Source organism: Sarcophilus harrisii, chromosome 3 (assembly GCF_902635505.1).
Source record: "Sarcophilus harrisii chromosome 3, mSarHar1.11, whole genome shotgun sequence".
Lineage (NCBI taxonomy): Eukaryota > Metazoa > Chordata > Mammalia > Dasyuromorphia > Dasyuridae > Sarcophilus > Sarcophilus harrisii.
The window spans coordinates 56,894,017-56,921,928 of record NC_045428.1 but is presented as its reverse complement, the minus strand read 5'-3'; the positions used below and the strand labels follow the sequence as shown (position 1 = coordinate 56,921,928).

At 34.8% G+C, this 27,912-nt stretch overlaps 1 protein-coding gene across 11 annotated transcripts in view; it reads right to left on the bottom strand.

The window, feature by feature from the left end:
* The window catches only part of DOCK10 (dedicator of cytokinesis 10), a 335,847-nt gene that overhangs the window by 18,520 nt on the left and 289,415 nt on the right, over positions 1-27,912 (bottom strand). For 5 of the 11 annotated variants that reach the window (XM_031957956.1, XM_031957952.1, XM_031957955.1 and 2 more), the window contains exons 43-51: positions 25,697-25,879; positions 24,579-24,689; positions 22,200-22,415; positions 19,795-19,852; positions 19,379-19,477; positions 14,235-14,341; positions 13,376-13,498; positions 13,101-13,214; positions 10,401-10,406 (exon numbers count right to left, since the gene is read on the bottom strand). In XM_031957956.1, coding sequence (XP_031813816.1) covers positions 10,401-10,406; positions 13,101-13,214; positions 13,376-13,498; positions 14,235-14,341; positions 19,379-19,477; positions 19,795-19,852; positions 22,200-22,415; positions 24,579-24,689; positions 25,697-25,879 — 1,017 coding nt within the window. The remainder of the gene's footprint in view (positions 1-10,400; positions 10,407-13,100; positions 13,215-13,375; positions 13,499-14,234; positions 14,342-19,378; positions 19,478-19,794; positions 19,853-22,199; positions 22,416-24,578; positions 24,690-25,696; positions 25,880-27,912) is intronic. The other 6 variants (XM_031957958.1, XM_031957953.1, XM_023500795.2 and 3 more) reach the window with 3 other exon arrangements.

The following is a 27,912-nucleotide window of genomic DNA, read 5'->3' as shown; positions in this document are numbered from 1 at the left end:
AATTAGATTATTTAATTTCCAATTGGTTTTTAGTCTATGTTTGCCTGGCCCTTCATTGAATATAATTTTTATTGCATCCTAGTATGAAAAGGCAGCATTTACTATTTCTGTCTTTCTACATTTTTCACTGTGAGGTTTTTAATGCCCTAACACATGGTCAATTTTTGTGTAGATGCCATGTACTATCGAGAAAAAGATGCTTTCCCTTCTGTCTCTATTCAATTTTCTCCAAAGGTCTATCATACCTAGATTTTCTAGGATCCTATTAACTTTCTTGGTTTCTTTCAAACTAGAAAGATATAATATCTTTATATAATAAATATGTTACATATATAATAAACATATTAAATAAATAAATGATAACAAATAATAATAAGATAAATTTTGTGGTTGGATTTGTCTGATTCTGAGAGGGGAAGGTTGAGTTTTGCTATTTATTTCTTCCTGTAACTGGCTTAAAATCTTCTCTAGGAATTTGTATGCTCTACCACTTTGTGCATGTACATTTAGTATCATTGTTTACAGTACCCTTTATCAAACAATACTTTTCTTCTTTATTTCTTTTAATTAGGTCTACTTTTACTTTGCTTTATCTGAAATCAGAATTGCTACCCCCACATTTTTTTTCACTGTAGCTGAAACAAAATAAATTCTGTTCCAGCCTTTTATGTTTACATTGTATGTCTCTCTGTATCAAATGTGTTTCTTTTATACAACATATTGTAGGATTCTTTTTTTTTTTTTTTAAACCCACTCTGTTATTTGCTTCCATTTTATGGGAAAGTTCGTCCTAGTCACATTCATGGATATTATTACCAGCTCTGTATTTCCCTCCATCCTATTTTTCTCCTTTGAATATAATTTTGTCCTTTTTTCCTACCCTGTCCTTAGTAGTGTGTTTTTTTTTTTTTTTTAACCCACCTCATCTTCTATCATACTTCCCCCCTTCTCTTACTTTCTTTTTGCCGTTTCTTCTATACAGGCCATTCCTTTTCTTTCCTTTTTCTCCTCTTAATTATTTATAGAGTTAGATAAATTTCTATACCAAACTGAATAATTAAATTATTCCCTCTTTGTGTCAAAACCAATGAGAGAAAGCTTCAGACTCTTCTTTCCCTGGATTGTAATAGGTCTTTTGTGACTCTTCATATGAGATCTAATTTGTGCCATTATATCTTCTTTCCCTTTTTCTTCTAGTATAGACTTTTTTCCTATGTGGTGCTCTCTTCTGTTTGCCCTAGTAACATATATTTCTCAAGAGTTACAGATATCATTTTCTCATCTAGGGATGTAAACAGTTTAACTCTTTTTATTTTTTATTATAACTTTTTATTGACAGAACCCATGCCAGGGTAGTTTTTTACAACATTATCCCTTGCACTCATTTCTGTTCCGATTTTTCCCCTCTCTCCCTTCACCCACTCCCCTAGATGGCAAGCAGTCCTATATATGTTGAATATGTCCTAGATACAATATATGTGTGCAGAACCAAATAGTTCTCTTGTTGCACAGGGAGAATTGGATTCAGAAGGTAAAAATAACCTGGGAAGAAAAACAAAAATGCAAACAGTTTACATTCATTCCCCAGTGTTCTTTCTTTGGGTGTAGCTGCTTCTGTCCATCATTGATCAATTGAAACAGTTTAACTTTTAAATAATATATATTTACCCCCCCTTTTACCTTTTTATGTTTCTTTTGAGCTCTATATTTGAAGATTAAATTTTCTGTTCTGTTTTTTTTTTTTTCCAATAAAATGACAGAAAGTTTCTTTCTTCATTGAAGATCCATCACCTCCCCTGAAAGAGGATACCTGGTCTTGCTGGGTAGTTAATTCTTGGTTGTAATCTCAGTTCCTTTGCCTTATGGAATATGGTATTCCAGGCCCTCTGATCTTTTACTGTAGAAGCTGCTCAGATCCTGGATAATCCTGACTTGCTCTTTGATATTTGAATTGTTTTTGTCTGACAGCTTGCAGTATTTTTTCCTTGAGATTATAGTTCTGGAGTTTTGCAACCATGTTTCTTGGTGATTTCCTTGTTGGATCTCTTTCTAAAGGTGATCTATGGATTTTTTCAATGACTATTTCCTCCTTTGTTTCTAGAATATCAGGACAGTTTTCCTTGATGATCTCTTAAAAAATGCTATTCAGGTTCTTTTTTTGGGGTCATGGCCTTTAGGTAGAAGAATAATTTTTAAATTGTCTCTTCTGGATCTATTTTCCAGATTGATTGTTTTTCCTAGGAGGTATTTTACATTTTCTTCCCTTTTTTCATTCTTTTTTTGTTTGATTGATTCTTGATGTCTCATAGAGTCATTAGCTTTCATTTGTCTCATTCTAATTTTTAATGTATGATTTTCTTCAATTAGCTTTTGTATTTCTTTTTCCATTTGGTTACTTTTACTTTTGAAGGTGGTATTTTCTTCAGTGAATTTAAAAAAAAATTTTTTTTTTTTTTTGCATTTGGCCAATTGTATTTTTTAAGGAATTGCCTTTCTTTTCCAAGTGGTTGACTCTCTCTTGCATAGCTCTCATTTCTTTTTTCATTTTTGTCTTCTACTTCTCTTATTTGCCTTTAAAGTCTTTTGTGAGCACTTCCAAGAAGCATCTCTAGGCTTGAGAAGAATTAATATCACTCTTTGAGATTTTCTCTGGGACATTTTGTCTTTGTCTGAATTGGTGTTTTGGTCTTCCTGTAACCACAGTAGCTTTTTGTGGTCAGAATTAATTTTTATTTCTTGCTAATTTTCTTTTCTTTTGGTATTTACTCTTTTTATTTTTCTTTTTACTCTTATGGTTTGCTCCTGGGATAAAGGGGGTGCTATCCCAAGCTTCCATAGCTCTGAGCCTTGGCTTTGTGTTATGGGCCAGAACTCTGAACTTGAAATAAGGATTCTTACAAAGTACTAACTAAGTGTAATTGATGAGACAATGGTTATCTAGTTTAGCATGGGGCTTAATAGTTCTCCAAGTTCAGTATGATTGATTTAATCTTACAACAAATAATGGTTTCCTAGTGATATAATGATTGGTTTATACTCAGTGTGAAGTATACAAGCTGGGACTCAGAAAGCCCTCAGATTCAGAGGTAGAGAAGACAAGAGAACTGTGGGCAGGAGCTCAAGCTCTTAGAACCAAGGAGAGAGATTCATTTGATCTTTGGTCAGGCTCCTGGTGGCTGGCCTGGCCTCCTGTACTTCCCGCACTAAGACCAAGGCCAGACTGAAAGGCTCTCCAAAAGCTGCTCAGCATCAGGCAAGGAGATAATAAAGGATTTGGACTTTAACACCTGGCTACTCTCGTGGTGATTACTGAACTGAAAAGAAGGCTGCCCCAGAAACCTCCAAAAAAACCGAACCAAGAACATTACAGCTTTGAGCATAGAGATCCTTTGTGTTTTTAAGGGGTAGCTTTGCCTGCTATTTCCAGGAAACTGCCTGATTTCCAGAATTTGCCTTTGGAGTCTGGGGGATGCCCTATTGGTTTGCTTCTCTATTGAGCTAGGACTGAGGGTCTCAGTTGCTGATCTGCTGTGATTAAGATCCTCTCACTGGCTTTCCCAGACTCCATCTGAGCTGGACTGAACACCCTTTTCATCCCAGTGAGACTGCCCTTTCTGGAAGTTTTTCCAATCTATCTTGAACTGGAGAGTGGTTCCATTTGATCAGGTTCTATACCGAGATTTCACCTCATTGGGTGAGATTGTCAGTGGTGATATAGCTCTGGAATGTCCTGATGTACCAGGAAGCATGGATCCTGTGGCAGACTGTTTAGTTGTTTTCCCCAAATGAACTAGCTAAGTTCAGAGAGGCTCATCATCAGTTTGGTCACTGGATGATGCATTTTTCAGCTCTAAAAACTCTTCAAGACTATTTATTAAGTTATGCAGAGCTTGTGATTTATATTTATGTGGCCACATTGATGTTTTACACCCTTAAACTAACAACTGATTAGGATAAAAGAGAAATATAATGATATGGAACAATGTGATTACTCTTACTAGTGAATCAACTTCAGTGCCTTCCTGTTATATCCAGGATCAAACATGAAGTCCTCTGGCCTGATCTTTACAAGTTGGCTCCTTTTTATCTTTTTAGTCTTCTTTGATTATATTATAATTTATATGGTCTATAATTCAATTATGTTACATATTGTTCCATAAATGGGGTACTCAATTCTCTCTTTTTGTGCATTTGTACGGGCTCTCTGCTGTGCTTGGAATGCTTTGCAACCTCATCTTCCATCTCTTATATTTCCTGTCTGCCTTTAAGACTCAGTTCAAACTTTATCTTCTACAGGAAGCCTTTTCCAATCCTTCTGCCTTCTAGGATCATCCATTCTGAGATTCTTTCAATTTATTTATTTTTGCCTTTCTTTTCATCCTTATCACTTAGCACAGAGTAAAGGCTTCACTGAATTAACATAAGGTAACTAGGAAGTCTGGTTACTTATTTAGGGTGGTGCTTATCATACATGAATAGTAATTTTCAGAGAAGTAGAATATAAGATAAACTTTATAGTACAACAACAAATGAACAAAATTTAATGGTCTTTTGATGATTCTGAAGGCACATCAGGATTTTGTAGCACGTTCTTTTGCTTTGGGAAGAGAAACCTTAAATTTGATCTGAGTTCTGTTCTTTGCTAGCCATTGGACCTCTGGGTAAATTCCCTCTTTGGGCCTCAGTTTTCTCACCTGTAGAATGAGAGGGGTCAGATCTAGATGATTTCCTATGCCCTTCTAGTTTTAAATCTTATGATTTGGTCAATCAATCAATCAACAAATATCTGTCAAGCACCCACTATGTGCCATGCACTGCTCAGAGGAAAGACTGGGAATTCAAGGACCAATCAGAAACTTCCCTATAAGGAATTTGCATTCTAAGAGGGGAAACAAGATGCACACATTTAAGTGTATAAAGAACATATATAAAACATCTTTGGGGTAGTCCCAGCCCTAGGAGCTGGTGAGATAAAGACGGCTGAATTTGTGTTGAACCTTGAATTACAAAGAGAAGAGATGAGGAGAGAGCACATTCATACAAGAAGCACATAATCAAAAGCAAAGAAATGGAAGATTGAGTGTTAGGTGGCAAGAACAGGAAGAAATCCAATTTGGCCAGAATGTAAAATATATAAAAGGAAACAATGTATTAATAAAGCTAGGAATATATGATGGAACTAGGTTATAAAGGGCTTAAATGCTTAATAGAAGCCTATTAAAAGCCTAATAGAAGAATATTGGATCAAAGAAGAAGACATTGGAGTTCACTGAGTGAGGGAGAATGACATTGTCTAGAAAGTTACTTTGATGCATGTATGGAAGAAGCATTGAAGTGGGAAAAGACTTGAATCAGGGAGACTGACTTGGAGGCTATTGCAATAGTCAAGATAAGAGGTGTTTGAAACATCAGGGTGATGGCTATGTGAATGGAGAAAAAGGGATGTAGGGGAGAATTGTGGAGGCAGAAATGACAAAAATGACCATTCTTTAGATATCATATATTGAATAGAGAATTTCATCAAAATTGTGAATTTGTATGATTGAAAAGATGGTTATTTCCTCACCGGAAATAGTAACGTTCAGAGAAGAAGTGAATTTTGGGGAAATATGATGATTTATTTTTTAGATATGTTGAATTTGAGATACCTACATAATATCTAATTCAAAATGTTCTGTGGGTAATTGGTAATGTAATATTGCAGCTCAGGAGAGAAATATAGATCTTAGAGTCATCTGCCTAGAGATGATAATCCTATGGGAGCTGATGAAGTTACCAAGTCAGAGTATGGAGGGAAAACAGAAGTTATCATTGTTCTGTTAATGAATATTTATTACAGGGGTATAAAACTATAAACTGAGCTGATAAAATATCAGGTAATCATGCCTTTACAAAAGAATCATAGGATTTAATGGTTGAAGGGAATGTCTGAAGTTATCAGATCAATCGCTTTCATTTTACAATTGAGGAAACTGAGACCTAGAGATGTTAAGCAATGGTCTAAAGGTCACACAAGTAGGACATTCCGACTCAAAGCCATCATTCCTTTCACTACAATATGTTGCCTTTTATTTTTATACTTTTATTACCTTTGTCTAGTTGTTATTATGGTAATTTTGCAGTCTACTAATAAGAACAATAATAGCAACAACTAGCATGCAAATGATCTTATTAACAAACCAACAGCTAACATTATATAGTACTTTTAACTTTGTAAATCACTTCACACATGTTTGATCCTATCCTCACAACAAAAGGCTGAGGCTGGTGCTATTATCTCCATTTATCACACAAGGAAACTGAAGCTGAAACAAGTTAAAAGACTTTCTCAGTATCATACTGAAAGTTAGCATCTGCAGCAGGATGCGAACTAAGTCTTTCTGACTCTCAAGTCCACTACTTTATTACTATTCAACCTAGCCAATTGGTCTTGTAGATAGAGTCCTGGATTCTGTAAAAAGACCTGGCTTAATGTTTGGATCTTAAATTTATCAACTCTAGTCATGGGCAAATAATTTTAATTCCCTGAGTCTCAGTGCCTTCACTGCAATTATGGGGATAATATACATATGCACATACATTATATTTGTGTATACACACATACACATATAAATAAAAAAACTAGTGATCTAACAAAGTTGTTGTAAGGAGAGAACTTTGCAGATTGCAAAGTCCTATACTAAAATAGGGTAATAAAAAGACATGAATTCAAAACAGTTATTAATAATAGTTTTAGTCCAATTTAAAAAGGGAAAAATATGCCAACTAAAATCTTACATCTCTTTATAGGTAATTCTAATATTCAAGGGTCTTCTTGGGTTTCTTTCTTTTTTTTTTTTTTTTTTGCCATTCTAGTTGAAGATGGTGTTATTGTTTTAGAAAAAGAAGAGCCTTTACTATATTCCTATAAAACATACAATCAATGTGTACATTTGCAGAGAGAGTTTCAGAATAATGCTGTTTCAGAATTTGTTGACAACAAGGCTGATTATTCACACAGCCCTCTGAGAGCCAAGAGGAAAGGAGAAATTTGTATAGCAGATAAACGGTTGAGAATCCACATGGAATCACTTGAATGCAGAAGAAGCTCTGCCTGTTTAAAAATGTAGAGATCTATTGAGATCAGATGGAGAGTGGGATAACATTCTTGCAACCCATTCATTTCCTTCTTTCCTCCTATGTAAGGATTCGAATGGCACCTGGCCCTTCAACTTCTGCACTGGGCATTCCTTGTTTCTCCAGACACTGAGTAAAAGAGCCGGAGGTTCTCATTGATCTGAGTGGCTGTTTTTGTTACAGCTGTTCTTTCATTAATGCCAGCAATTTGAACCTCAGGGAAATTGTGGGGATGAACTGACATACAAAATGCAAGAGGGCAAAGGAAGGCAGATGATAGGATGGGAAATTTATTCTGTGCAAGTTCTGAGTATGCAGGCTCTGAGTCTTCAACATGCTTTCTACAGCATGTATAGTACCCCACAAACAATTAATATTAAATACCTTGGCAGATCCTAGAAACTGAAAGCATTGTTACACAAGGGATGCAAACAACATTTCCCCAAACGTTTCTACCAAAGTAGCGAACTTATAGAAAATATGTTCCCATAATTGTTGTAACATGATTTCAAGGCATGTGTTCTTCTCTCCATTTCCAGGTGAATTTCACAGTTACATAAAGCAACATCATGAAAAAGGAATGCTTTTGGTCCCTGAGGATTAGTTATAACCAAGTGTTCACAGGTTTAATCTTCTTTTCTTGCAGTCCTCATTCTATGCATGTCCTGTGGATTATTCATATCTATTCTGGTGTTGCATTTGTTATTGAGTGTGGAACGATGCCCTGTCTGCTCCTATATTTTTGCCTGAGGGAGGAGGCTGCCTTTCCCGTTTTGTATCTGGCCCTTTGGGAAAGTTATCTGAGTGCAATTTGAACAATGATGATTAAGGCTAGAATTTTCTGTGCCTTAGGATAACACCTGCTCAGAACAAGCTAAATCTTTAGCCCATAAGACACTGGGCTCTTAGCTAGGGGATGTTGGTAAATATGTTTAACAACTGCTTCTCCAGAAAAGCAAAAAAAACCCCAAAACTATTCTTGATAGACTTTTAAGTTTAATCTGCATCATCAATATTTTCTCTGTTACTTTTTTTTCTAGATAGCTAATAAAATAATAAAGCCCTGATTTATAGTGTCTGCTACTTTCTCATATATAACTGATCATGTTAAAAACTTAACAATTGGCTCCAGAACACTCCTTCTGGTCTCTGAACATTTGTGATCTTAGCCAATCAAAACTGGGTTTTTTAGACTGGTCAATATTTTCTAATAAGCATTTTTTGTCATATATATCTAGGAAACTGACATTATTTAAAACAACAACAACAATCCCAAAACAAAATCCAAAAAGAATTATTAGGATATATGATTCAGAAATCTGATAAAAGAACAAAGTTAAACAATTTAAACATTTAAAACATAAAAACATCTTAAATGAGATCAACCCAGTAGTCCTCTTTTATCTCCTCCTCTCTTTAGTATAAGGGTTTTATTCATTTATTTTTAATGATAGCTTTTTATTGTCAAAATATAAGCAAGACCCTTGCTTTCAACATTCACCCTTGCAAAACCTTGTGTCCCAATTTTTTTCTCCCTCCCTTCTTCCCCCTTCTAGAAAACAAGTAATTCAATATATGTTAAACATGTGCAAATCTTCTATAGTATAAGGGTTTGCAAGTGTTGTTTTAGTAGGTGAGTTAAACTGTCAAGACCCCAAACTTACATATGAAGGTGGAAAATATTCCAATGGAGGTCATGGGTGTTGAGTGAGGAAGAAAGTGATATTTAAAGAATTACAAAAAGTATACACTGGTCAAATAAACAAATTTTTATATTGGCAGACAATGGATAGACAAGAAAAGCATTTTGTATTGGGATTCTGTTTTTATAACAAAGTTCTAAGTATATGTTGGAATGAAAGTTCATATGGTCTACTCGAAACCAATCTTTATAGTTTGTCCTTCTCCCCTTGGCTTAGAAGTCTATCTTGTTTCTGAAAGATAATTCTTCCTTCTTCCCCACACCTCTATATTTTCTTTTTAAATTCAGAAAGCTCTATTTAAAGTTATATAGTTCATTTATATCTTGGAACCCTCCTCCTTTATTACTTAGAATAAAAAAATGTTTCCCACAGCTTTCTGAGAAAGTATTTCTCCTAATAATTATTTTTCTATGGTTGCTAGTCATTTCAATTACTTATTTCCCTGGCTGTTTTACTATCCATTTGGTATCTAACTACCAGCACCATCTTTGAATTGAATAGCTTTGTTAGAGTATCCAGCTGTGTGAATTTGGGAAAGGAGACAGAATGGAGATAATAGAAAGAACCCTGATTGGGAAATCTTCTGGGTCAGATAACCTGAATTTAAACCCCAGATCTGCCACTTATTATAACTTGCTGAAGTTCACCAAGGCTAAATTTCCTCATTTGTAAAATGAAAGGTTGGACTAGATGACCTCTAAATTCTCTAACACTTGAATTCAAGATCTCCAAATGCTCCATATTCAAAATCTCATGTCTTTTTGGTGCATTTTTTTTTTTTTTTGTTTTTTGCAATTAACCCAGTGAGAGATTAGGAAAGGAACAAAGAAAGAATTTTGTTCCTACTGCTCCTGCATGAGGGCCATGAGAAATGGCCAATAAAGAATTGGATGAAGGTTGAGTGCTCCCATGTTCAAAGGTTCCAGTCTCTGGGGAACAACAGGAATACTGGCAGGCCATCCAAGAAATAGTTAAGTTTTGGACACCTACTTCAAATTTTCTAGTGTTGTGGAATTTTAGAATTTAATGGAGCTTGGAATCATCTGATCCAATACTTCCATTTTACAGATGAGGAAAATGAGAGCAATATAGATGAAGTGATTTTTTCTGAGGCCATACAGCTAGCTAGAATATGTCAGGACTTGAATGGAACTGGAGAATCCCTTGTCAGCCAGACCCATATAATGGCCACTATGCTACAGTGCTCCTTTGAGAAGGACAATTACTAGACTTTCAATGGTGTAACCAGACAACTGGTACCTGAAAATCTTGAGACCAGACATATGTGCTTATGTATATGTATGCACATATATGTTTATTTGGATATGTGTACATAGAACAAAGCTCAAAAAAGGTCACTGCATATATAAATCAATGGATACATTTTTGTAATTCAAGGAACTGGAAAAAAAGTTTAGTTTAATAATGCAGGATGATTCATAAATAGATGGCAGCAGGATTATCTCATTCATTTGGTTGACACCAAATACTGAGTAATAAAAAAAGGAAAGTTAAGATTCAGTTAAAAACTGCAGGGAAGAGTGAGCTGTATTAGAGCATGCATAGGGACAAAGAACTTACCACAGCCTGAAATCATCAAGACCAAGAGAAGAAAAGAGCAAAGTTGGGCATTAAAAATCAATCAACAAGCAGTAGGATTCTTTTCAACTTGTTTACTCACTCTGAGTCTTATAGATTGAATTGTATAAAATGGGGAACCTATTTTTACAAGTTTGGGGTAGTTCCCCTCTCACCCCGCCCCCATTTAAAGATTATAGTAATAGTATTTTAAGAATGACTTGGAGCAACTAAGTAATTATGAGTACTACAAATACTCAAATTAAAAATAAAGGACAACAAAGAAGCTTTCTGCATCTGAAGAAAGAACTGATAAATAGAAATATATATAGAATAATTTCATATATATCATCTTTTTCTCTATATGTATATATATCCATCATCTATCTATCTATCTATCTATATCTATCTGAGTCCAATGAGAGCCATTTCTAGGATCTGGGGGAGCAGAGGGAAGAAAAAAGGAAAACAAGAAATTTATATGATAACTTCATTGCATATTTGGAGGGAGCAAATTGTACATGGTAGACTTGCAAGTTTCATGTGTTATAATCTTTTTTTATTGTACTTTCTAATGGAAAGGCTTATTTCATTCTGTGAATTAAAAATAAACTACATTACAAAAGAAATATGATAAAAGCAAAAGAAGGGCTTTTCCTTACTTCTTCTTGGTTAATTATATATTGAAAATCTGAATTGTTTATGGTCTCTGGATTCCTCAGTAGGTCTTTAGTCATCTTCTTGGCAATATAACATCCTTTCCTCTTCCCCTCCTCCCATCTCCATCTCCCATCAGTTATTATTTTTCTGCTTCCTCACAAAAGTTCTGTTTTGGTTATAGGTTTTAAAGCCCAAGTTCTTTAAGTTTCACCTTTTTTTCTCTCTCTTTCTATATATTAATATGTATGTATTAATATTAATATGTATATATTAACATATATATAAAACATGTGGGTGCATATATATAAAATATTAGTTACTCTAATTATTTATGTTTGTCATTTCTGGACTGTAAGCTTTAAGAACTATGTTTTATCTAACCTTGGTATTTCCCTCAGTGCCTAATACAGTGTTCTGCACATGGTAGATATATAATAAATGTCTGTTGAATGAATGATTGAAACAATAATTTGGATGGATACAAGTTTATTATATTATTAAATGAAAAGTGTAATTACTCAGTGATTTCAATGTTTTATTTGTCTATGTATTTCTATTCATATATCAGCTTCTTAATAGTATATGAAGAATCAAGGAGAGACATTTTCTCCCAAGGACACAATAGAAATGATCCTGAATGATTAAGTTGGGGTTAGAATCTCTAGTAATAACCTGAAAATGTGGAAAGAAGGGAATTATCTACTGTAGCATAAATGCTTTATCTCAAGAATGTAGCACAACATCTTGTATATGGTAGGTGCTTATTAAATGTTGGTTGATTTGAAATGAAAGAGCAATACATCGAATACTGCTTGAAGTGAGAGGAAAAAAAGGATGATGGCTAGTGTGTCATGTTTAAAAGGTGCAAAATGCTTATTTATAGGGATAATACTTAGACAAGTTTCTTAAAAAGCCATGAGGGAGTTACCAGCTCTCATCTAATTAATGATTTTGTCTAATCCCATCCCAGTTTCGGTGATGGCATAGAAAAATTCAGGATTCATGCACGAATAACTACATTTTTAGGGTAATGTTGACTAGCTTTTAGAAGAACAGAACATGTCAGTTTCTTTCTATAATTTATAATATAAACTTAGATGTTGTGGTTTCAAAGTGTGTTGAAGTTCTAACCAATATTCCAAACTATCATACTGCCTTCTATATAAAAGCAGTGGAAATTTGGAAGCAGAAATCAAATATAAAAGAAAAAGAGTGACATTAAGCCATATATTCATAACTCTAGTTTTGTTTTAACCCTAGAGGATCTCCAATTATGTCCAACAATGATAAGAATTTCTTTAACAATTTTTAAGATCAAATTAATTAAAAATATTTAGTCTAAACCTGTGATTTAACATATGGTGGAAAATCACAGTTTGTAAACTCTATTTAGATCTGCAATTTGCATTTTTGGAACACTGAACCTAGGGCATTGTGAGGTTAAATAATCTGTTTGTAGTAAAACAACATACGGCATTTCCTAAAACCAGAGCTTCTTGACTACAAGGCTCCCTCATCTCTAAACCATGGAGTTTCACTGAAATATACAGATTGGGGTTCGGATTCACTGGTATAGAAAATTCCTAGGTGGGGAAAACTACTTTTCCCAAGCAGGTAAGCATTTTCTCTGAAGCTCAAAGTCTTAGAGAGTTTTTTAGAGTGATAGAGGTTAAATAACTTGCTCAGTCAGTGTGTGTCAGAAACAAGAAATGAACTCATACTTTTTTGGCTTCAAGGTTATCTATCTGGTACAGCATGTTGACTTACTAAAGCATAGAATACTTTTTGGGGAAGCAAGAAAGACAGGGTGTCAGGAAATCAAATAAACTATGAGAACAAGTTTAATTTTCTCAAAGTTGTAAATCACTGTGCCTTTATCAAGATACCAAAAAGTTTTTCTGACCATTTGGATTCTCAATGGGCTAAATTCATAAAAATATAATGTGAAGAAAAACTGAGTTTTCTAAAAAATAATAAATCCTGAATTGAATAAACTAAATGAAGTTTACTGTTACATAAGTATACTGTTGTATCCCCACTTACCTGTCCATAAAAAGCCACGCGATAATAGCGACCAAACAGTCGTTTTTCGGAATTCACTACTTCTGCAACTTTCAGATATGACCGATGAATGTCATAGTAGAGATCTGATAATTTCTGAAATCAGAAAAGGGAAGACACACATATACAAATAACTTTACAATGGAGATTTTCATTCGGTCTGATTCTGTTACAAAAGTAAAGTGATATTATCTTAAGTAACAGATAAGTATGAAGTGAGGAATTTAAATTCAATATTAAGTGTTTTCTAAACATACTTTGAAGTCTCTTTGCTTCTCAAAGACTGCAATGATGGGCTTGTTGACATCAGCGATAAGCTCGTATCTCTCAGACTTCCACAGAAACTCAACACACATGTAGAGTTGCTCCACCAGGATATTCTACAATTTCCCAAATTAAAATGGCAGTTAATAGTTAATATGATAGTTCAGTAAAGACAATTAGTTCAAGAAATCATTGATTTTTTTTTTGAAAGAACTTGACTTTCTTGTATGAACTCCTGAACTAAGGCAAAGGTGACAAAATCAAGGAAAATGGATTTCTGTTTTTTCCCCTAAAATAAAAAAAAAATCTGACAAGCTCATAAAAAGATCAGTTATTTCTTTTCATTACAGTCATCATTATTGATTACAGCTCATATTTTATCACATTCTACAGTTTACAATTCTTTTCCAATTGTTTCATCTCCTTAAGATCACCTTCCATCCAATATTCTATATCTGAAATGTTTTAATATACATATACTTACATATCTGTCTATGTATGTATGTATGTATATATGTATGTATGTATCCTCCCTTCTAACTCCATTAAAATGTTAGCTCCTTGAGGGCAGGAAGCACACAGAAAGTATTGAAAAAAATGCTTGCTTATTAATTGGTCATGAACAATCTGGTTGAATTTCATCTCAGGGCCCTTTATCCATTTGCGTAGTTGATCCTGATCTAAAGAATCATAAGGACAGACACTTTTATTTGACATCTACCTAGTCTTGAGCTGCCTTTTCTTCTTTAACCAAATGCTAACATTATGAAAGTAAAATTATATCCTTTGTTCAGTTGATAACTTGCAAACAATATTCTCTTTACTATATATGTAGATCTATTTTTGTCTGACCTCATTATAGGGTGTATCCTGCATCCCTGAATCTTCTTTCATAGCTCCTTCTTCTTTAATATTTGGTGTGATACTCAGGAAAGCAGGCCAACCCATGGAAAACATGCCTTAGGAAGAAAAAACCAAAGGAAAACAAATTATTATTAGCTGATTCAAGTTTTATTTGAATGGGATAATTATTCTTTTCATCATTCTTTTTCAAGTAGAAGTGGAACTAAACAAATAAGATTTTTGCTACGTAAAGAATAATTTTATTCCCCATCATACAGTCCATTTTTACATATTCTCTTTCCAGCATCTTGTAGCATCTTGATAATACTTTTACATGTCTTCTCTATTACAAACAGGAGATTATAAAATAACCTGAATAGAGGGAGAATCACAGAGGATCAGAATTGGAAAGGACTTCAAAAGTCACCTAATCCAGTCCAGATAATAATTTGATATTATTATCAAAATAGAAATTCCAGCTATGGTATTCTTGACAAAAGATCATTTTTAGCACCTACATGATGGATGGCCTAGGTCTGATGAGAATAAGTCTACTGTCTTGAGAGGCAGGTCATTCTCTTTTGTATGGAAATTCTAATTGAATGAAAGTTTTCCTTACATCACTTCAACCACTGATGATTTTGTGAGTTTTCTATCTATACACCTCTGTTAATGGCTTAGAAAACATCATAATCTAATAAAATAGATCCATTGTAGAGATTATATTTTTAAAAATTTTGGATAGTCAGACAAGATTTTTAAAAACTAAATTACCAAGTCTATATAAAAGAAATTGCTTAGTTAGTTGTGGAAGGCTACATTATAAATTCTTGGTGGACAAAAATGATAATCCTGACAGAAACTGGATTTCTGTCGGAAATTGGTCTACTAGAATTATTATTTTCTTTGTAACTTCTTTTCTCTGCTTATTACCACCACAGAAAGGATAGTGCCTGATTTGGACAATTATATAACCTAAATAGAATTATTCTGGTAGCTTATGCTAATGGATCAAACTGGACTACTTAGGCCATTGTAAAGTCTTGAAGTACATGACTATGCATAAAATGTTTTCCAGGAATTGGTAAATGGAGATGACAGGGACTCATATGATTAAATATGATCTGTCTTAATTACTCCTACTGATATTGCTTTTGCTAGCATGCCTCTTCACTTTTTTCTTTCTGTTTTTCTTTCTTTCTTTCTTTCCTTCCTTTCCTTCCTTCCTTCCTTCCTTCCTTCCTTCCTTCCTTCCTTCCTTCCTTCCTTCCTTCCTTCCTTCCTTCCTTCCTTCTTTCCTTATTCTTTCCAGTTGAACTTGACAATCACAGTATTGTGGAAAGAGTGCTGGATTTACTGTCAGAAGGCCTGGATTTGAATCCTTTTTCTTTAACTTTCTATCCAGGTTACATTGGGCAAGTCTTTTTTTTGCCTCTCTGGACCTCAGTTTCCTCCTTTGTAAGATAAGTGGCTTGGATGGAGATGGCTTCCTGAGTTCCTTCCAACTCTAAAACTAATATCTAGCTCAGTGACTTCAAAGTTAAGAATAATCTTTATGGAAGTGAAATGAGTCTTTGTTGATCATCTAAAAGCATAGCTATGAGGAAAAGATCCTGTATAAAAATTATGGTGTCACAACAAACATATTTTTATTTTTCTACTGGCCATATGCCTGAACCCTCCATTGATGTCTCATTCTGTGCCACTAGACTCTTTATGATGTCCCTAGTGTTTCAGTGTTAGGTCTTGGGGTCTGTCAAGGCCCCATCTAAACTGCAAAAGCTTTACTATGAGTCTGTTGATGGATTGTATATCTGCCATGTGAGGACCAATTTAGCTAGTTTTGAGAAGTCTGACCAAGAGTTGATCAATTTTTTTGAACCTGGTCATTCATGAAGACAAAGTACTAAGGGATCAGAAGGTTAAAAGCTTCACCATTAGAGTGAATTTCCATGGTGAGAAAAACCCAGTAAGCCCTTAAGAGAAGCAGATATAGATTTACCAATGACACTTGAATCCTTAATTGAAAAACTCAGAATCACAGACTCCACAATTAGTGGAGATCCCATAGAACACTTATTTGAACCTGTATTTGAAAAGGAATCTGTTTTATGATAAACCTAACAAATGGCCATCAAATCTTTTTCAAAAGACCTTCGGTAAGGGACCTTCCATGATAGGCCCCAGAATAGTCTAATTATTTGGAAGCTTCCTTTTTATGAATTAAATTTGTCTCTCAGCCAGTCCACTCTTCCTCTTCTTCCAAGTTTCCTTAGCTTAGCGCTTTGGGACTAAGCAGAATAAGATTATTCCCTCTTTTGGGAATGAGGACAATTCAAAAATGAGAACACAGCTTTCAAGTTTCCCTGACAACCCTCTTTTCTACCTTCTTGCATTTAAATTGTATCTTTGTCCAATGACTTCATTTGTAAAATAAGCCAATATCCTTTGGTGAAAGATCCTGTAGAAAGAGCCTGTAAAAAGAAGCCACCAGTAACGATTCTGAAATCATGAATCTGATGTCTCAAGTTTTATTTCATTTAGCGATTTTAACTGCTGACTTATAAAGACCTCTTTTTATTATATTTGCATTATTTAAAGGGCATTATTTATGCCTTACATTGGTGGAATGGTATAGTATAGGCAGCTGGTTTGGTAGAGTGGAATAGCCACTGGACCTGAAATTAGGAAGCTCTGAGTTCAAATCCAGACTCAGATGGTTACTAGCTGTGTGACCCTGACAAAGTTATTTAACCTGTATGTCCCAGTTTGTTATCTGTAAAATGGGGATAACAATAGCAAGGTTGTAGAGAGGATACTTACAAATATGCGATAGTGTTTGTAAAATGTTATGTAAATATTAAAGCACTATATAAATATCAGTTTTTATTGTTCCTGTCATTGTCATCATCATGATTACATCACACTTACTGGGTGGGTGACCCTGGGCAAATTATTTAACATCTCAGCACTCTAGACAACTCTTGAAGGTTATAAGTTGAAGAGAAGATGATGACTTAAATTAGGAGGGAAAGTTTCCTCTTTAGAGAATTCCTTATATCAATGAAGTCACAGGTCTGGTTCTCATAGTCTGTTTTATAACTTCTTAGTAACCTAACCCCATTGTACAATTCCAATCTTTTTAGATTTCCCTCACAGAGAAGTTTGGATAGAGTACTGAACTTGGAATCAGGAAAACTCATCTTGAGTTCAAATCTGGCCTCACACACGTATTAGTTGGTTGTCCCCCAGCCACGTCACTTAACTCTGTTTGCCTCAATTTCCTCATCTGTAAAATGAGTTGGAGAAGGAAATGGCAAACCACTCCAGTATCTTTGCCAAGAAAATCCTAAAGGGGTCATGAAGAGTTTCTGAAAAAGACTGAACCACCACCACATAAAGCACTACTGTGCTTCTTGCTGTTTCTTGTATATAATTCTCTATTCCTGACTGAGCTTTGGAATGCTGATTATCCTGAGCTTCCCTGACTTCTTCAAGTTTCAAATCCTACTTTTTTCAGTATATGTCTTTCCTGATCCTTCTCAATGAGACTGTCTTCCTACTAACTATATGTTGATCAAGTTTTAAATCCTGAAGTACTTGATCATTATTATTATAGAAACTAGAGAATCAAACAATAATAAAGGGCTTTGAATCGATGTCATGTGTGGATGAAATAAAGGAAATGACCAGGTTTTAGTGTGGAGGAGACTTAGAGAGATTTGCCAGCTGAATTCAAGTATTTGTTATAGGGAAAAGAGGATAAGGTTTGTTTCAGAGGGAAGAACCAGATGATACATGGGAATTATCAAAAGCCTCAATGTCAGGAAAAAAATTTCTAATAATTAAAGATTAAAAATGGAATGGGCTGTTTCATGAGGAAGTAAGGTTTTCTTTATGCTATCTTTGTGCTTAAGCTGACCATTAGGTGTGTTGAAATTCTTTTTGAGGTAATCAGGTGGCACAACAGATAGAAAATTGGTCTGGGAGACCTGAGTTTAATTACAGCCTTAGAAACTTACTAGCTATGTAACCTTAAGGAAGTCATTTCTGAAGTGCTTCAGTTTTCTCAACTGTAAAATGGGCATAATAAGATTACCTATTTTTCAGATTGTTGTGAGGAACAAATGAGATAATTTTAAAGTGCCTAGCACAATTCCTGGCACATAGTAGGCACTTGATGCTTACTGCCTTTTTCTTTTAGGTATAAGTTGATTATGTGGCTATTGAAGCCCCTTTTAACTCTGACATTCTGTGATTCACTGAAGAAATAAAAAGTTTTTCAGTCTAAAAATATATATACATAGACACACATACACATATGTACAGAGACAGATCAGAGCTTTCTTCTGTGTCAAAAATTCTTACTAGTTGATTACGTTTTTGTGAAATTTAAATATACAACATTCTTCACAAAAGCTAGTCTATTTTGTCATTTTACATTTTAACATGCTTTAAGTTTAATGTAAATAAATGCTTGATATAAAACTAAAATTTATTCTACTGACAATTTGAAATGCACATTCAATAAATTCAAATTCCACAGAATTTTAAAAACACCTACAATGTGTCTATCAAAGTCTTAGGTACAGCAAAGTTGAAGTAAATCAGGTTTTTACCTGTCCTTATGAATCTTAGAGATGCATTCATTTCATTTTTTAAATAGCTTTGCTCTTTTCTACTTTAGTCTTTTTTATCTATTTATTATTATTATTATTTTTAACATTCCTTTTAAATTCTGAATTTCTGATTCTCTCTCCTCCCCATCCCTCCCCACCCACTGAGAAGGCAAACAACAAGACTCATCCATTTGAGACTAAAATTGTTAAAACTTCCAATGGTGGGGCAACATGCAGATTGGAAGTGATCCATGACCATGGCTTGTCATACCAATCATATAAATCTCATGCGACCTTATTTGTTGAGGACAGTGATTAAGTTTCAATTACCTGACCTTTAGAATTCTAAGGCAAGATTTCAGAATGCCCTCTGCTCTTGGTTGCCACAAGTCAATCATGCATGATTTGGGCTTGAGACATCATTGTTTCATTAGGCATACTGGAGACATTCCCCTTTGAATACACCTGGAGAGGTGGCTTGATTGACTAAGTCATGTTATTTGACGCATAAACAGGCACGGTTAGAACACTCACTTCCTCCATTGTGAGTTGTTAGTAACTGATTGCTATCACAGATGTGAACATCCTCCGGGAGCATAGCTGATGTGCAAATCTTTTCCATTTTCCAGTAACCTATGGCAGTGCAAGATGATGTTAGGATAATACTACCATCTTGTGTTAATACATGCATATTAAGTCACAAGTCACTAATCAATGAGGTACTCTGATATTGCATTAAGAAGCTTACTATTCAACAAAAAATGAATAGTGTTATGATGCTATGGAGTTAAAAATTTAGTATCACATTTTAATTGGAAACATATAAAAAGTGCAAGTCAACTTAAAAATACTGCACAAGACTGATGTAATCTAAAATGAATGCATGAATTTTAATGATTTATAATATTCATAATTTCTGGTTTCATTTATTTGAATAATATTCAGCTTACCCTTTCTTTTCAGGTACTCTGCGATGAGGGCAGCTATGTGGATATAACACATAGCAGCCTGGAACAAGAAAGAAAATACAAGTTAAAAAGCAACCAACGTTTGACCCACTAATTTCCATTGTTGGGAATATATCCTGGCAGTATTATCAAGACAAAGAAAGAGCTGACTGTTTAAAGAATTCCTAACATGATTATGTGTAATTGAGAAAAAAAAGAAAAGAAAATTGGAGCAACTATAATGTACAGGACAATTGCTAAGTTGTGATAACGTGATTAATGTGATGGAACATTATAACTCAATTAAGATGGACAAGTATAAGGAACATAAAGATTTATCACAAAGAACATTATGAAATAATGCAAACTGAACCAAAAAAATCATAAAAATAGAGAGCACACTACTTGCAACCACATGATAGGAAAAGTATTTAAAAAAAGAATGGAGATTTAGAACCAGGAAGCAAAAAAGTGATGATACTTTATGAAATTAAACTGATTTAAATATTGATAGTTAATATAGTTATTTTGTTTAATGTTAAGATTTTAATAAGATATTTAAATTAAAATTTAAAAAGCAAGACAAAATAAGTTTTGCTATCTACTATGTTGAAAGCCAGAAAAGAATTAAATTTCTCGGTGTTCTCTCTCTCTCTCTCTCTTTTTATTTTTAGCAGAAGCAATTCTTGGAGGTGGAGGAGGGGAATATTTAAGGGGAGTGAAAAACTCCCCAGGAATATGCATGGTTCTGAATAAACAAGTTATAGAGGATGTTAGCAAAACCAATCTGTGATACCTGCCATTTTGATAGTTTTCACTTTTAAGAATGGCCTATATAACTGATCTCACTTCAGCCTCACAACTTGTGTAGTAGGTACAACAGGGATCCCTACTCCTGTGTTACAGATGAAGAAGGCTAAAGTTTAGAGAAATTAAATGGTTTGCCACCTATGATCACACAGAAAGGAAGTTCCAGAGGCAGGCTTTGTATCCCCATCTGGTTCATTTTTTTCTACTCTTGTGTTAATTCACCTAATTGCCATTTTTCTTTTTGAGAAAATTCACTAATTTCATTTGAACCTTTCTGGAGTTATGTATCATATAAATTTAGATTTCCCTCCACACTCAAATGAGCTCTGTCTTTTAATTTTATCCCTTAAATAATCATCACCACTTCTTAATAATATCCAAGCACTAAAATGAACACTAATGCTACTGTGACTCAAGTTGGGAGTAACCATGTAGCTTCCTCTCATTATTCTTACTACCAGAGGTCTCTCTCCCTTCTTTGAGTTCTTGTGATGAATTTGGGTCAATTCATTGATGATTACTTTTCACTTATTTATCATTTATTAAACCTATTGGAAGGGTTTGAAAATTGGTACCACACTACTGGATTATTTAATCTTTATTTGTAACTCAAAGACTAAACATTTTTGAAGAAAAGGACATTTTCTTTTTCTTTGATGCCCTGAAGCATGCCTAGTACATTGCTCAAGTTTGACCTCATGAGGTCATGAAGAGTTTCCTATTTTTCTGGGTAAATTCTGTTCTGCATAAAAGTCTAAGTTTTGATTTTTTCAGCACAAAAATCTAGGTTTTCACTTAGACATCATTGCAGTTTGATTTGCTTTTTATTTCTTGTTTCAGAAGAAGATCTTTCCCTTGCCTATTGTTTAATAAAAAATTCGGAGGAGGGAGAATCACCCTATCCTGAATTTCTGCCTTTTTGGATTGGCCTTACTGATGAGTGAATAAGGTCTGCTAAGAGCTAGCCTTGGATAAAGACTCACATGTCAATATGCTACATGTATGAGCCAATTCTAATTCAAATGGAGATTTGTCTTTCAGCATAAAAGGCAAATCAATATACCTTGGGATGATAATGAAGGGACTTTATCTCTTGTCATTACTCAGTTCTTAATGGCAGGGATTTGGAATTTAGTTCAGTATTTTAGACCAATAATAGATCTGAATGCAATTGTACTAGCCTGCATGAATTAATGTTTTCCTCCCTCCCTTTTCTTTCTGAATTTATGACTTTTAATTGATCGTATACATTAAACCTGAGGACTTCTTGGATCCTATGAGTAAATACATGTAAGCAACATATAGGTCAAATCTTATTGAAACCAACAGAAAGAAATATAATAAAGAAGAGTACTGGCTCTAGTGTAAGAGGTTCTGTATTCAAATTATTACATATGTGATCTGGGGCAAATCATGACATTCATAAGCTTTAGTTTTCTCATCTGTAAAATGGGAAAGGGGTTGGACTAGATGGTCTGAGATCACCTTCAGTTCCAAATCTGTAGTTCTTTGAAATTTTCAGAAAAGCACTTTTTAGAATGAAAAGCATTATCTTTAAGAGGAAAATAGATCGAACTGAATGATCACCTCTCAATTACCTCTGATAAATCTCCATTTTTTGCATGTATCTTGGCCATGCTTTCTAGCCATGTTCTTCGTAACTCTGGGGTGCTTGCATATGAGTTTGCCAGGCTGTATTGGAGATCCACTAGCATCTCAGGGTCTTTTTCATGTTCCTTCATCTGAGCTGTGGCCATGAGGACTGTTCGAATGCGTTTTGTTAGGTCTTTTACCTCTGCTGGAAAATGACTGTTCTTTGGAAAAGACAAAATCCTGGGTAAACAAAAACCTTCTTGACCTCATGCATTTCTTATAATAACTGCTTGGGCTGACAGTATTTATACAACAGCAGCACTTAACAAGTACACACAATTCTGAAGAACTCTGGAATTGACTGTGAGACACGGGAGAGACTGGCACAGGACTGCCCAGCATGGCGAGCCTGCATCAAAGAAGGCTTTGTGCTCTGTGAGTGAAGCAGAATTGTAGTGGCTCAAAAGAAACATGAAATGCACAAATTTAGAGACATCTCCATTCTAAATGTTCATAGTTGACCTGTGTTTCAAGCTCATAATGGTCTGATCAGCCATAGTCTAACACGCTGTACCTTGACTCCAATATAGTGATGCTATTTTGATCCTCTTTGGTCATGAAGGACAACAACCAACTAACCAACCAACCAATCATCTGCAGACCCCTTTGTTAACTGTGGAGGGCAGGGTGGATTCTATAAGAATTAGTCTCTGCTCCCATGGAGCTTAGAATCTAGTTGACCTTGGTACCTACTCAGAGTTCAGTGTTGGAAAAAATTCAAAACTGAGCTTATTTTAAGTCCTTATGTGAAGTACTTATGCCTTGCCTTGCTGTCATTGGGCGATATTTGTGATATGGTGCTTCTTTACTGGAGAAGAAGGGTGGAAAAAGATACAATTTGAATTAGCATAGAAGAGTAAATAATCACAGAAATGTATGAGATGCATATGCCTGTTACTGTGCATATATGTGGATATCCTAAGAGCTTTGTGCTTCAGAATGGGAGATAAGACTTCTGAATCCCATTTATCTTTGGGAAAGAAGGAAGGAAAACAAGTATTTTTCAAACATTTATTGTATTGTGTGCCAGGCACTGTGCTAAGTGCTTTACAAATATCAGTTGATCCTCACAATGATCCTGGGAAGAAGGTGCTGTTATTATCTCCATTTTACTGATAAGCATATTGAGGCAAATAGAGATTAAGTGATCTGACCAGAGTAATACAGCTATTGTCTGGTGCTAGATTTCCATTCAGATCTTCCTGATTCCAGGTCTAGCTCTCTATCCACTGTGCTACCTGCGTGCCACCATTGGCAAATATAGTAGAAAGAATAGAGGACTTGGAATTTGGAACCTTTGTTCAAATTGTATCTCTCTAGTTCATCAATTTTATAAGCTACTTTTATCCCAATGGGTTTAGTTTTCTCATGATGAGGCTGGGCTTTTTTTTTTTTTTTTTTTTTTCATATTCCTTCCAGGTTTAAATCGATGATTCTGTGATTCTCTGGGACTCAGTTGTCTCATCTATAAGTGAAGAGATCAGAATAGATGATTTCTCCTATATAGTGTAGTCTTTAGAGCACTGGGCCTGCAGTCAGGAAGATCTGAGTTAAAATGTGGCTGCAGATTTATTTAGCTGTGTGAAATTGAGCAAATTACTTAAGTTTTATTTTCCTCAGTTCCTCATCTATAAAATGGTATCACACTGGTATCACTGGAAGGATGGTCGGGAGTCAGACTTTTGAAGGTTTATAAATGCTAAGCTAAAGAATGAGTTGCTGCAGTCTTTCCTTAAGGAGAAGCATATGTAAGAGAGACTTAATGAAATGTGGCATTAAGGGCATTGATACCATATGTGAGAACACAATAGTCATTTTGTATGAATACGACAGGCAAAAGACTGAATTTAATGTCCATTTTCCATATCAAGAATGTGGGTGAAAAATATTAAATATCAAATAAATTAAAAATAATAAAAAATTAGCTCTTAAAAAAGAAATTATGCAAATGTTATCTTTTTTTGTTCCCTCAATATTAGCCCAGTTTACTTAGTAAACACTTAACAAATGTTTATTGATTAACTGAATATAATTAGAAAAGGATGAAGAGTATAATATGCACATTGGGGTTAGTTTTGATAAATGATGAGTATAAAATTTCTCTCTGATGTGTGATGTTATTTTGTAAAATATTCCCTTTGATTTCATTGGCATCTTGAGGGGAAAAAATCTGAACTTCTCATTAGAACTATTAACAATACAATGCCCACCTGAAGTTGTTTTTTAAAAGTACAATTAAGTTGGCAGGAAATCACATCACTCTCTAGATTACATTTCACCTTTCTTATACATGTGTGTAGAGAAGGACACAAAATGTTTCTTACTTTCATTTGTTTGTCTCCATTGGCAAAATTATTTGTAATTGCAAGGGAATGTTGGAACCGGGATCCTCCAATTCCTGCATCAGCTATTAACTGGCTTACAGCTTTAATGAGCTAAAAGAGAAAGCAGAATTAAGTAAAGAAAAAAAAAAAACAATTGCAAAAGTAGCCCCTTCCTGTTCACATACATGCATAAAACTCAGTAGACTTAAGAATATTCTCCCAATGGATCCAAGTACTGATGTTTTTCTTTATCATTTATTTCGATGCATAATTAGATCTCCAGTTATGTTTTTTTAAAATTATATCTATTACAATGACTTTTCTGTAGTGTGGAGGGTTCCCTGATTTCTAGAAGGCTTTGTCATGTGACTTTGAATTTTGGTACATTCTATAAGATAGAAAGATTCTGAACTCAGGTCCAAGAAGAGACTCTGCATCCATTATTCAAGATCTTCCTGCCTAGTATGGATAACCACTAGATGATAGCTTTTCTTTTTTTTTCATCAAGGCTATCTATTAAGGTGAGGAGTTATGATCTCTCTTTGTAAAGGGAATAAACATACTCAAGGAAACCAGATTTTTTGAAATATTTGGATAAGAAGCATTATATATCCTGAAGTCAGACTGGCAGGAGCCCAGGATGTTTAGAGGTTTTGGAGTTAATCATTCAAACAATCAATAAGTGTTTATTAAGCTCTTACTATATACTGAACATTGTGGTAGGCACTGGCAATGCAAGTACAAAAAGTGCTCAAAAAACTTCCAAACCAATTCCTACTCATTAGGGGCTTATAATAGTGGATCTGGAGACAGACTAGGAAAAGAAAAGGAGAGACATTTAGAGCTCCTTTTTTTATGACTTACTGTTACTTCCAAGCCTGTCTAAAGCTCTTATTCTGCAGAAGCAATGGAAACATTGGTTCCTCACTATTTTCTCCTGTCTGCTCCTTCACTGGAGGCATTTGGGGTACCTGTCAGAGGTATCCTGCAGAGGGATTCTGATTGCCCCTCTATCTGATTGCCTGATGCAAATGATGTCATCTACCCAATCATTACTTGTCATAAAGAGCTGATTAATAGATTTGGGGGCAACTAGCCCTAAAATTGGCAAGACTTACTTGTAAGTGAGACCTGACTATTGACTTCTGCTTGTTAAATTCAAAATTCTTCCTCATGAAGAAATAAAGGAGCGCAGAGGCCTCTGTCTGAGTTGACCGTGACCTGTGATTACAGCATTTTAAGACTTCATAGCAGAATGATCCACAGAGGTCGGCTTGCCCCTGAAAGAATGCTGAAGGAAACTAAAAAATAAAAGATATATTGAGTAGAGCTTACATCTTTTTTTCATTCCTTCTAACTTTTTTTTAAAAGTACCTTAACAGCCTACCTTCTTTTGTTCTCCTTTTGCATCTCAAACAAATGAAGAAGATAAAATTACATTTAATAAATCTAGGATAATATTTTTCTTCCCCAAAGTAGAGTGGCTTTATATATTGACAGCCTCTGCCAAAGTCAGTTGGTATCAATCTAAAATATCTTAGTTTACCCTCTGAAGTCCACTATCTGCTCATCCAACATGGATTGTACCACAAGTTTTTTTTTTTTTTTTGTTTTGTTTTGTTTTTTCTTTTTAGAAATGTTCTGGCAGGTTGGAGTTGAAACTATTCCCATGTGCTAAGGTTTCCACATAATGTAAAGGGAAATATGCCATTAGGACAGAAAGACTATGTGTCTATGTAATACAATCATTTGTATTTCTGCATATAATTCCATGAAGTCTACAAATATATAGGAAATTGTTGGATAAGAGTGTAATGTAGGGAATTTCTTTATTTTTCCTCTGCGGATGAGCTTCATGAAGAGACACCAATTGAGGCACATGCAAGTATGGCCCTTTTGGGGAAACAGATTCCATCATCTTCTGAGCAAAGAGTTGGAAGAATAGGGATTCGGTAAAGACGGAGATCACTCTGATATCAGAATGAGCAACTGCTAGGAAAAGGCAGATTTTAGTAATAATGTTTATATAACATTTATCAGTTTTTGCAAAACAAAATAAAGTTTGTTTTTATAACCTGAGAAGTAGGTGCCATTATCATCCCATTTTACAGATGAGGGAATAGAGGAAAATAGTATTTAAGTGATTTTCCCAGCATTACATAGCTAAGGGAATAACTGAGGCAGGATCTTAACTCAGGTTTTCTCCTCATGCCAGATTCAGCTCTATTCATCATTCCACCCAATTACCTAGAAGAGAAAGGTTTCCTGCTCCATTTCACAGGAGAGCTCAAAACATTGCTCCTTGTGATTATGCATAAGGTGTGGCAGCTCTTTATATCTGATGGGGCAATAATCATAAGTAGCAATCCATGAATTTACACCCTATTAGTTACTGTGGGGTCACTGTATCCCACTAATCATCAGGAATACATTTGCAGTGGATCTTGATCTGGGTTCTCACAAAATCATAATTAAAACTCCTGGCCATCACTAAGCCCTAAGGCACTGGTCCAATTACTGAGATAATGACAGGTTGGCCACCTTATATGTAAGTGACTTGGTGGACCCAAAGGGGGCTGGGAGTCTGCCTTCAATGAGGAGGTATAATAATCGTTACATATTCATAACTTGGTGACTTGAATGATGACTACTTGAACATAGGGAGCCTTGGGCTGTCAGAGATAATACATACAGCCCAAATTTAATTGGTGTTCAAAGTTTTCAACTTATCAATTGAATCTGCCATCCCAATTTTTAAAAATGAGGAAGTGAGACCTCATACCTTGCTTAGGGTAAAATACCTAAGAATTTTAAGTTAGATTTCAAGCCCAGGTTTTCTAGCACTCTATTATGATACTATACCTTATGTATTTCCCAAGTTTCTATTGAGCTACTTGAATTAAGAAAAGCATTTTAGCCCCAATGGAGATAAATTTGGCCATTTAGAAAATGTATAACCTTAGACCAGTCACTTCCACATGTGACCTTAAGTTTTCTCACCTGCAAAATGGGTACAAAAGAAGCTCATATTATCACTCTTATGGGATTATGAGGAAAATTTTGTGTCATTTTAATCTGAGCTATTGTGATTACTATTAGTGTTATCTATGTTACAGCTGCCTCTGGTATCAGGATTGTGGAGGAGAGTAGGGGGTGTTGGGGTGCGGAGTGGTAGTCAGAAGCCATCTCTAAGTAGCCTAGTGTTGCTCAATTTTCAGTGTGAACATCTATACTTCAGAAACTGGCAAATGTCATAAATGGGGATTGATTTATTGTTTTGTTACTTGTCTAGACTTAAAAAAATGATGGAGAAAATGCTAATAAGGCAGATTAC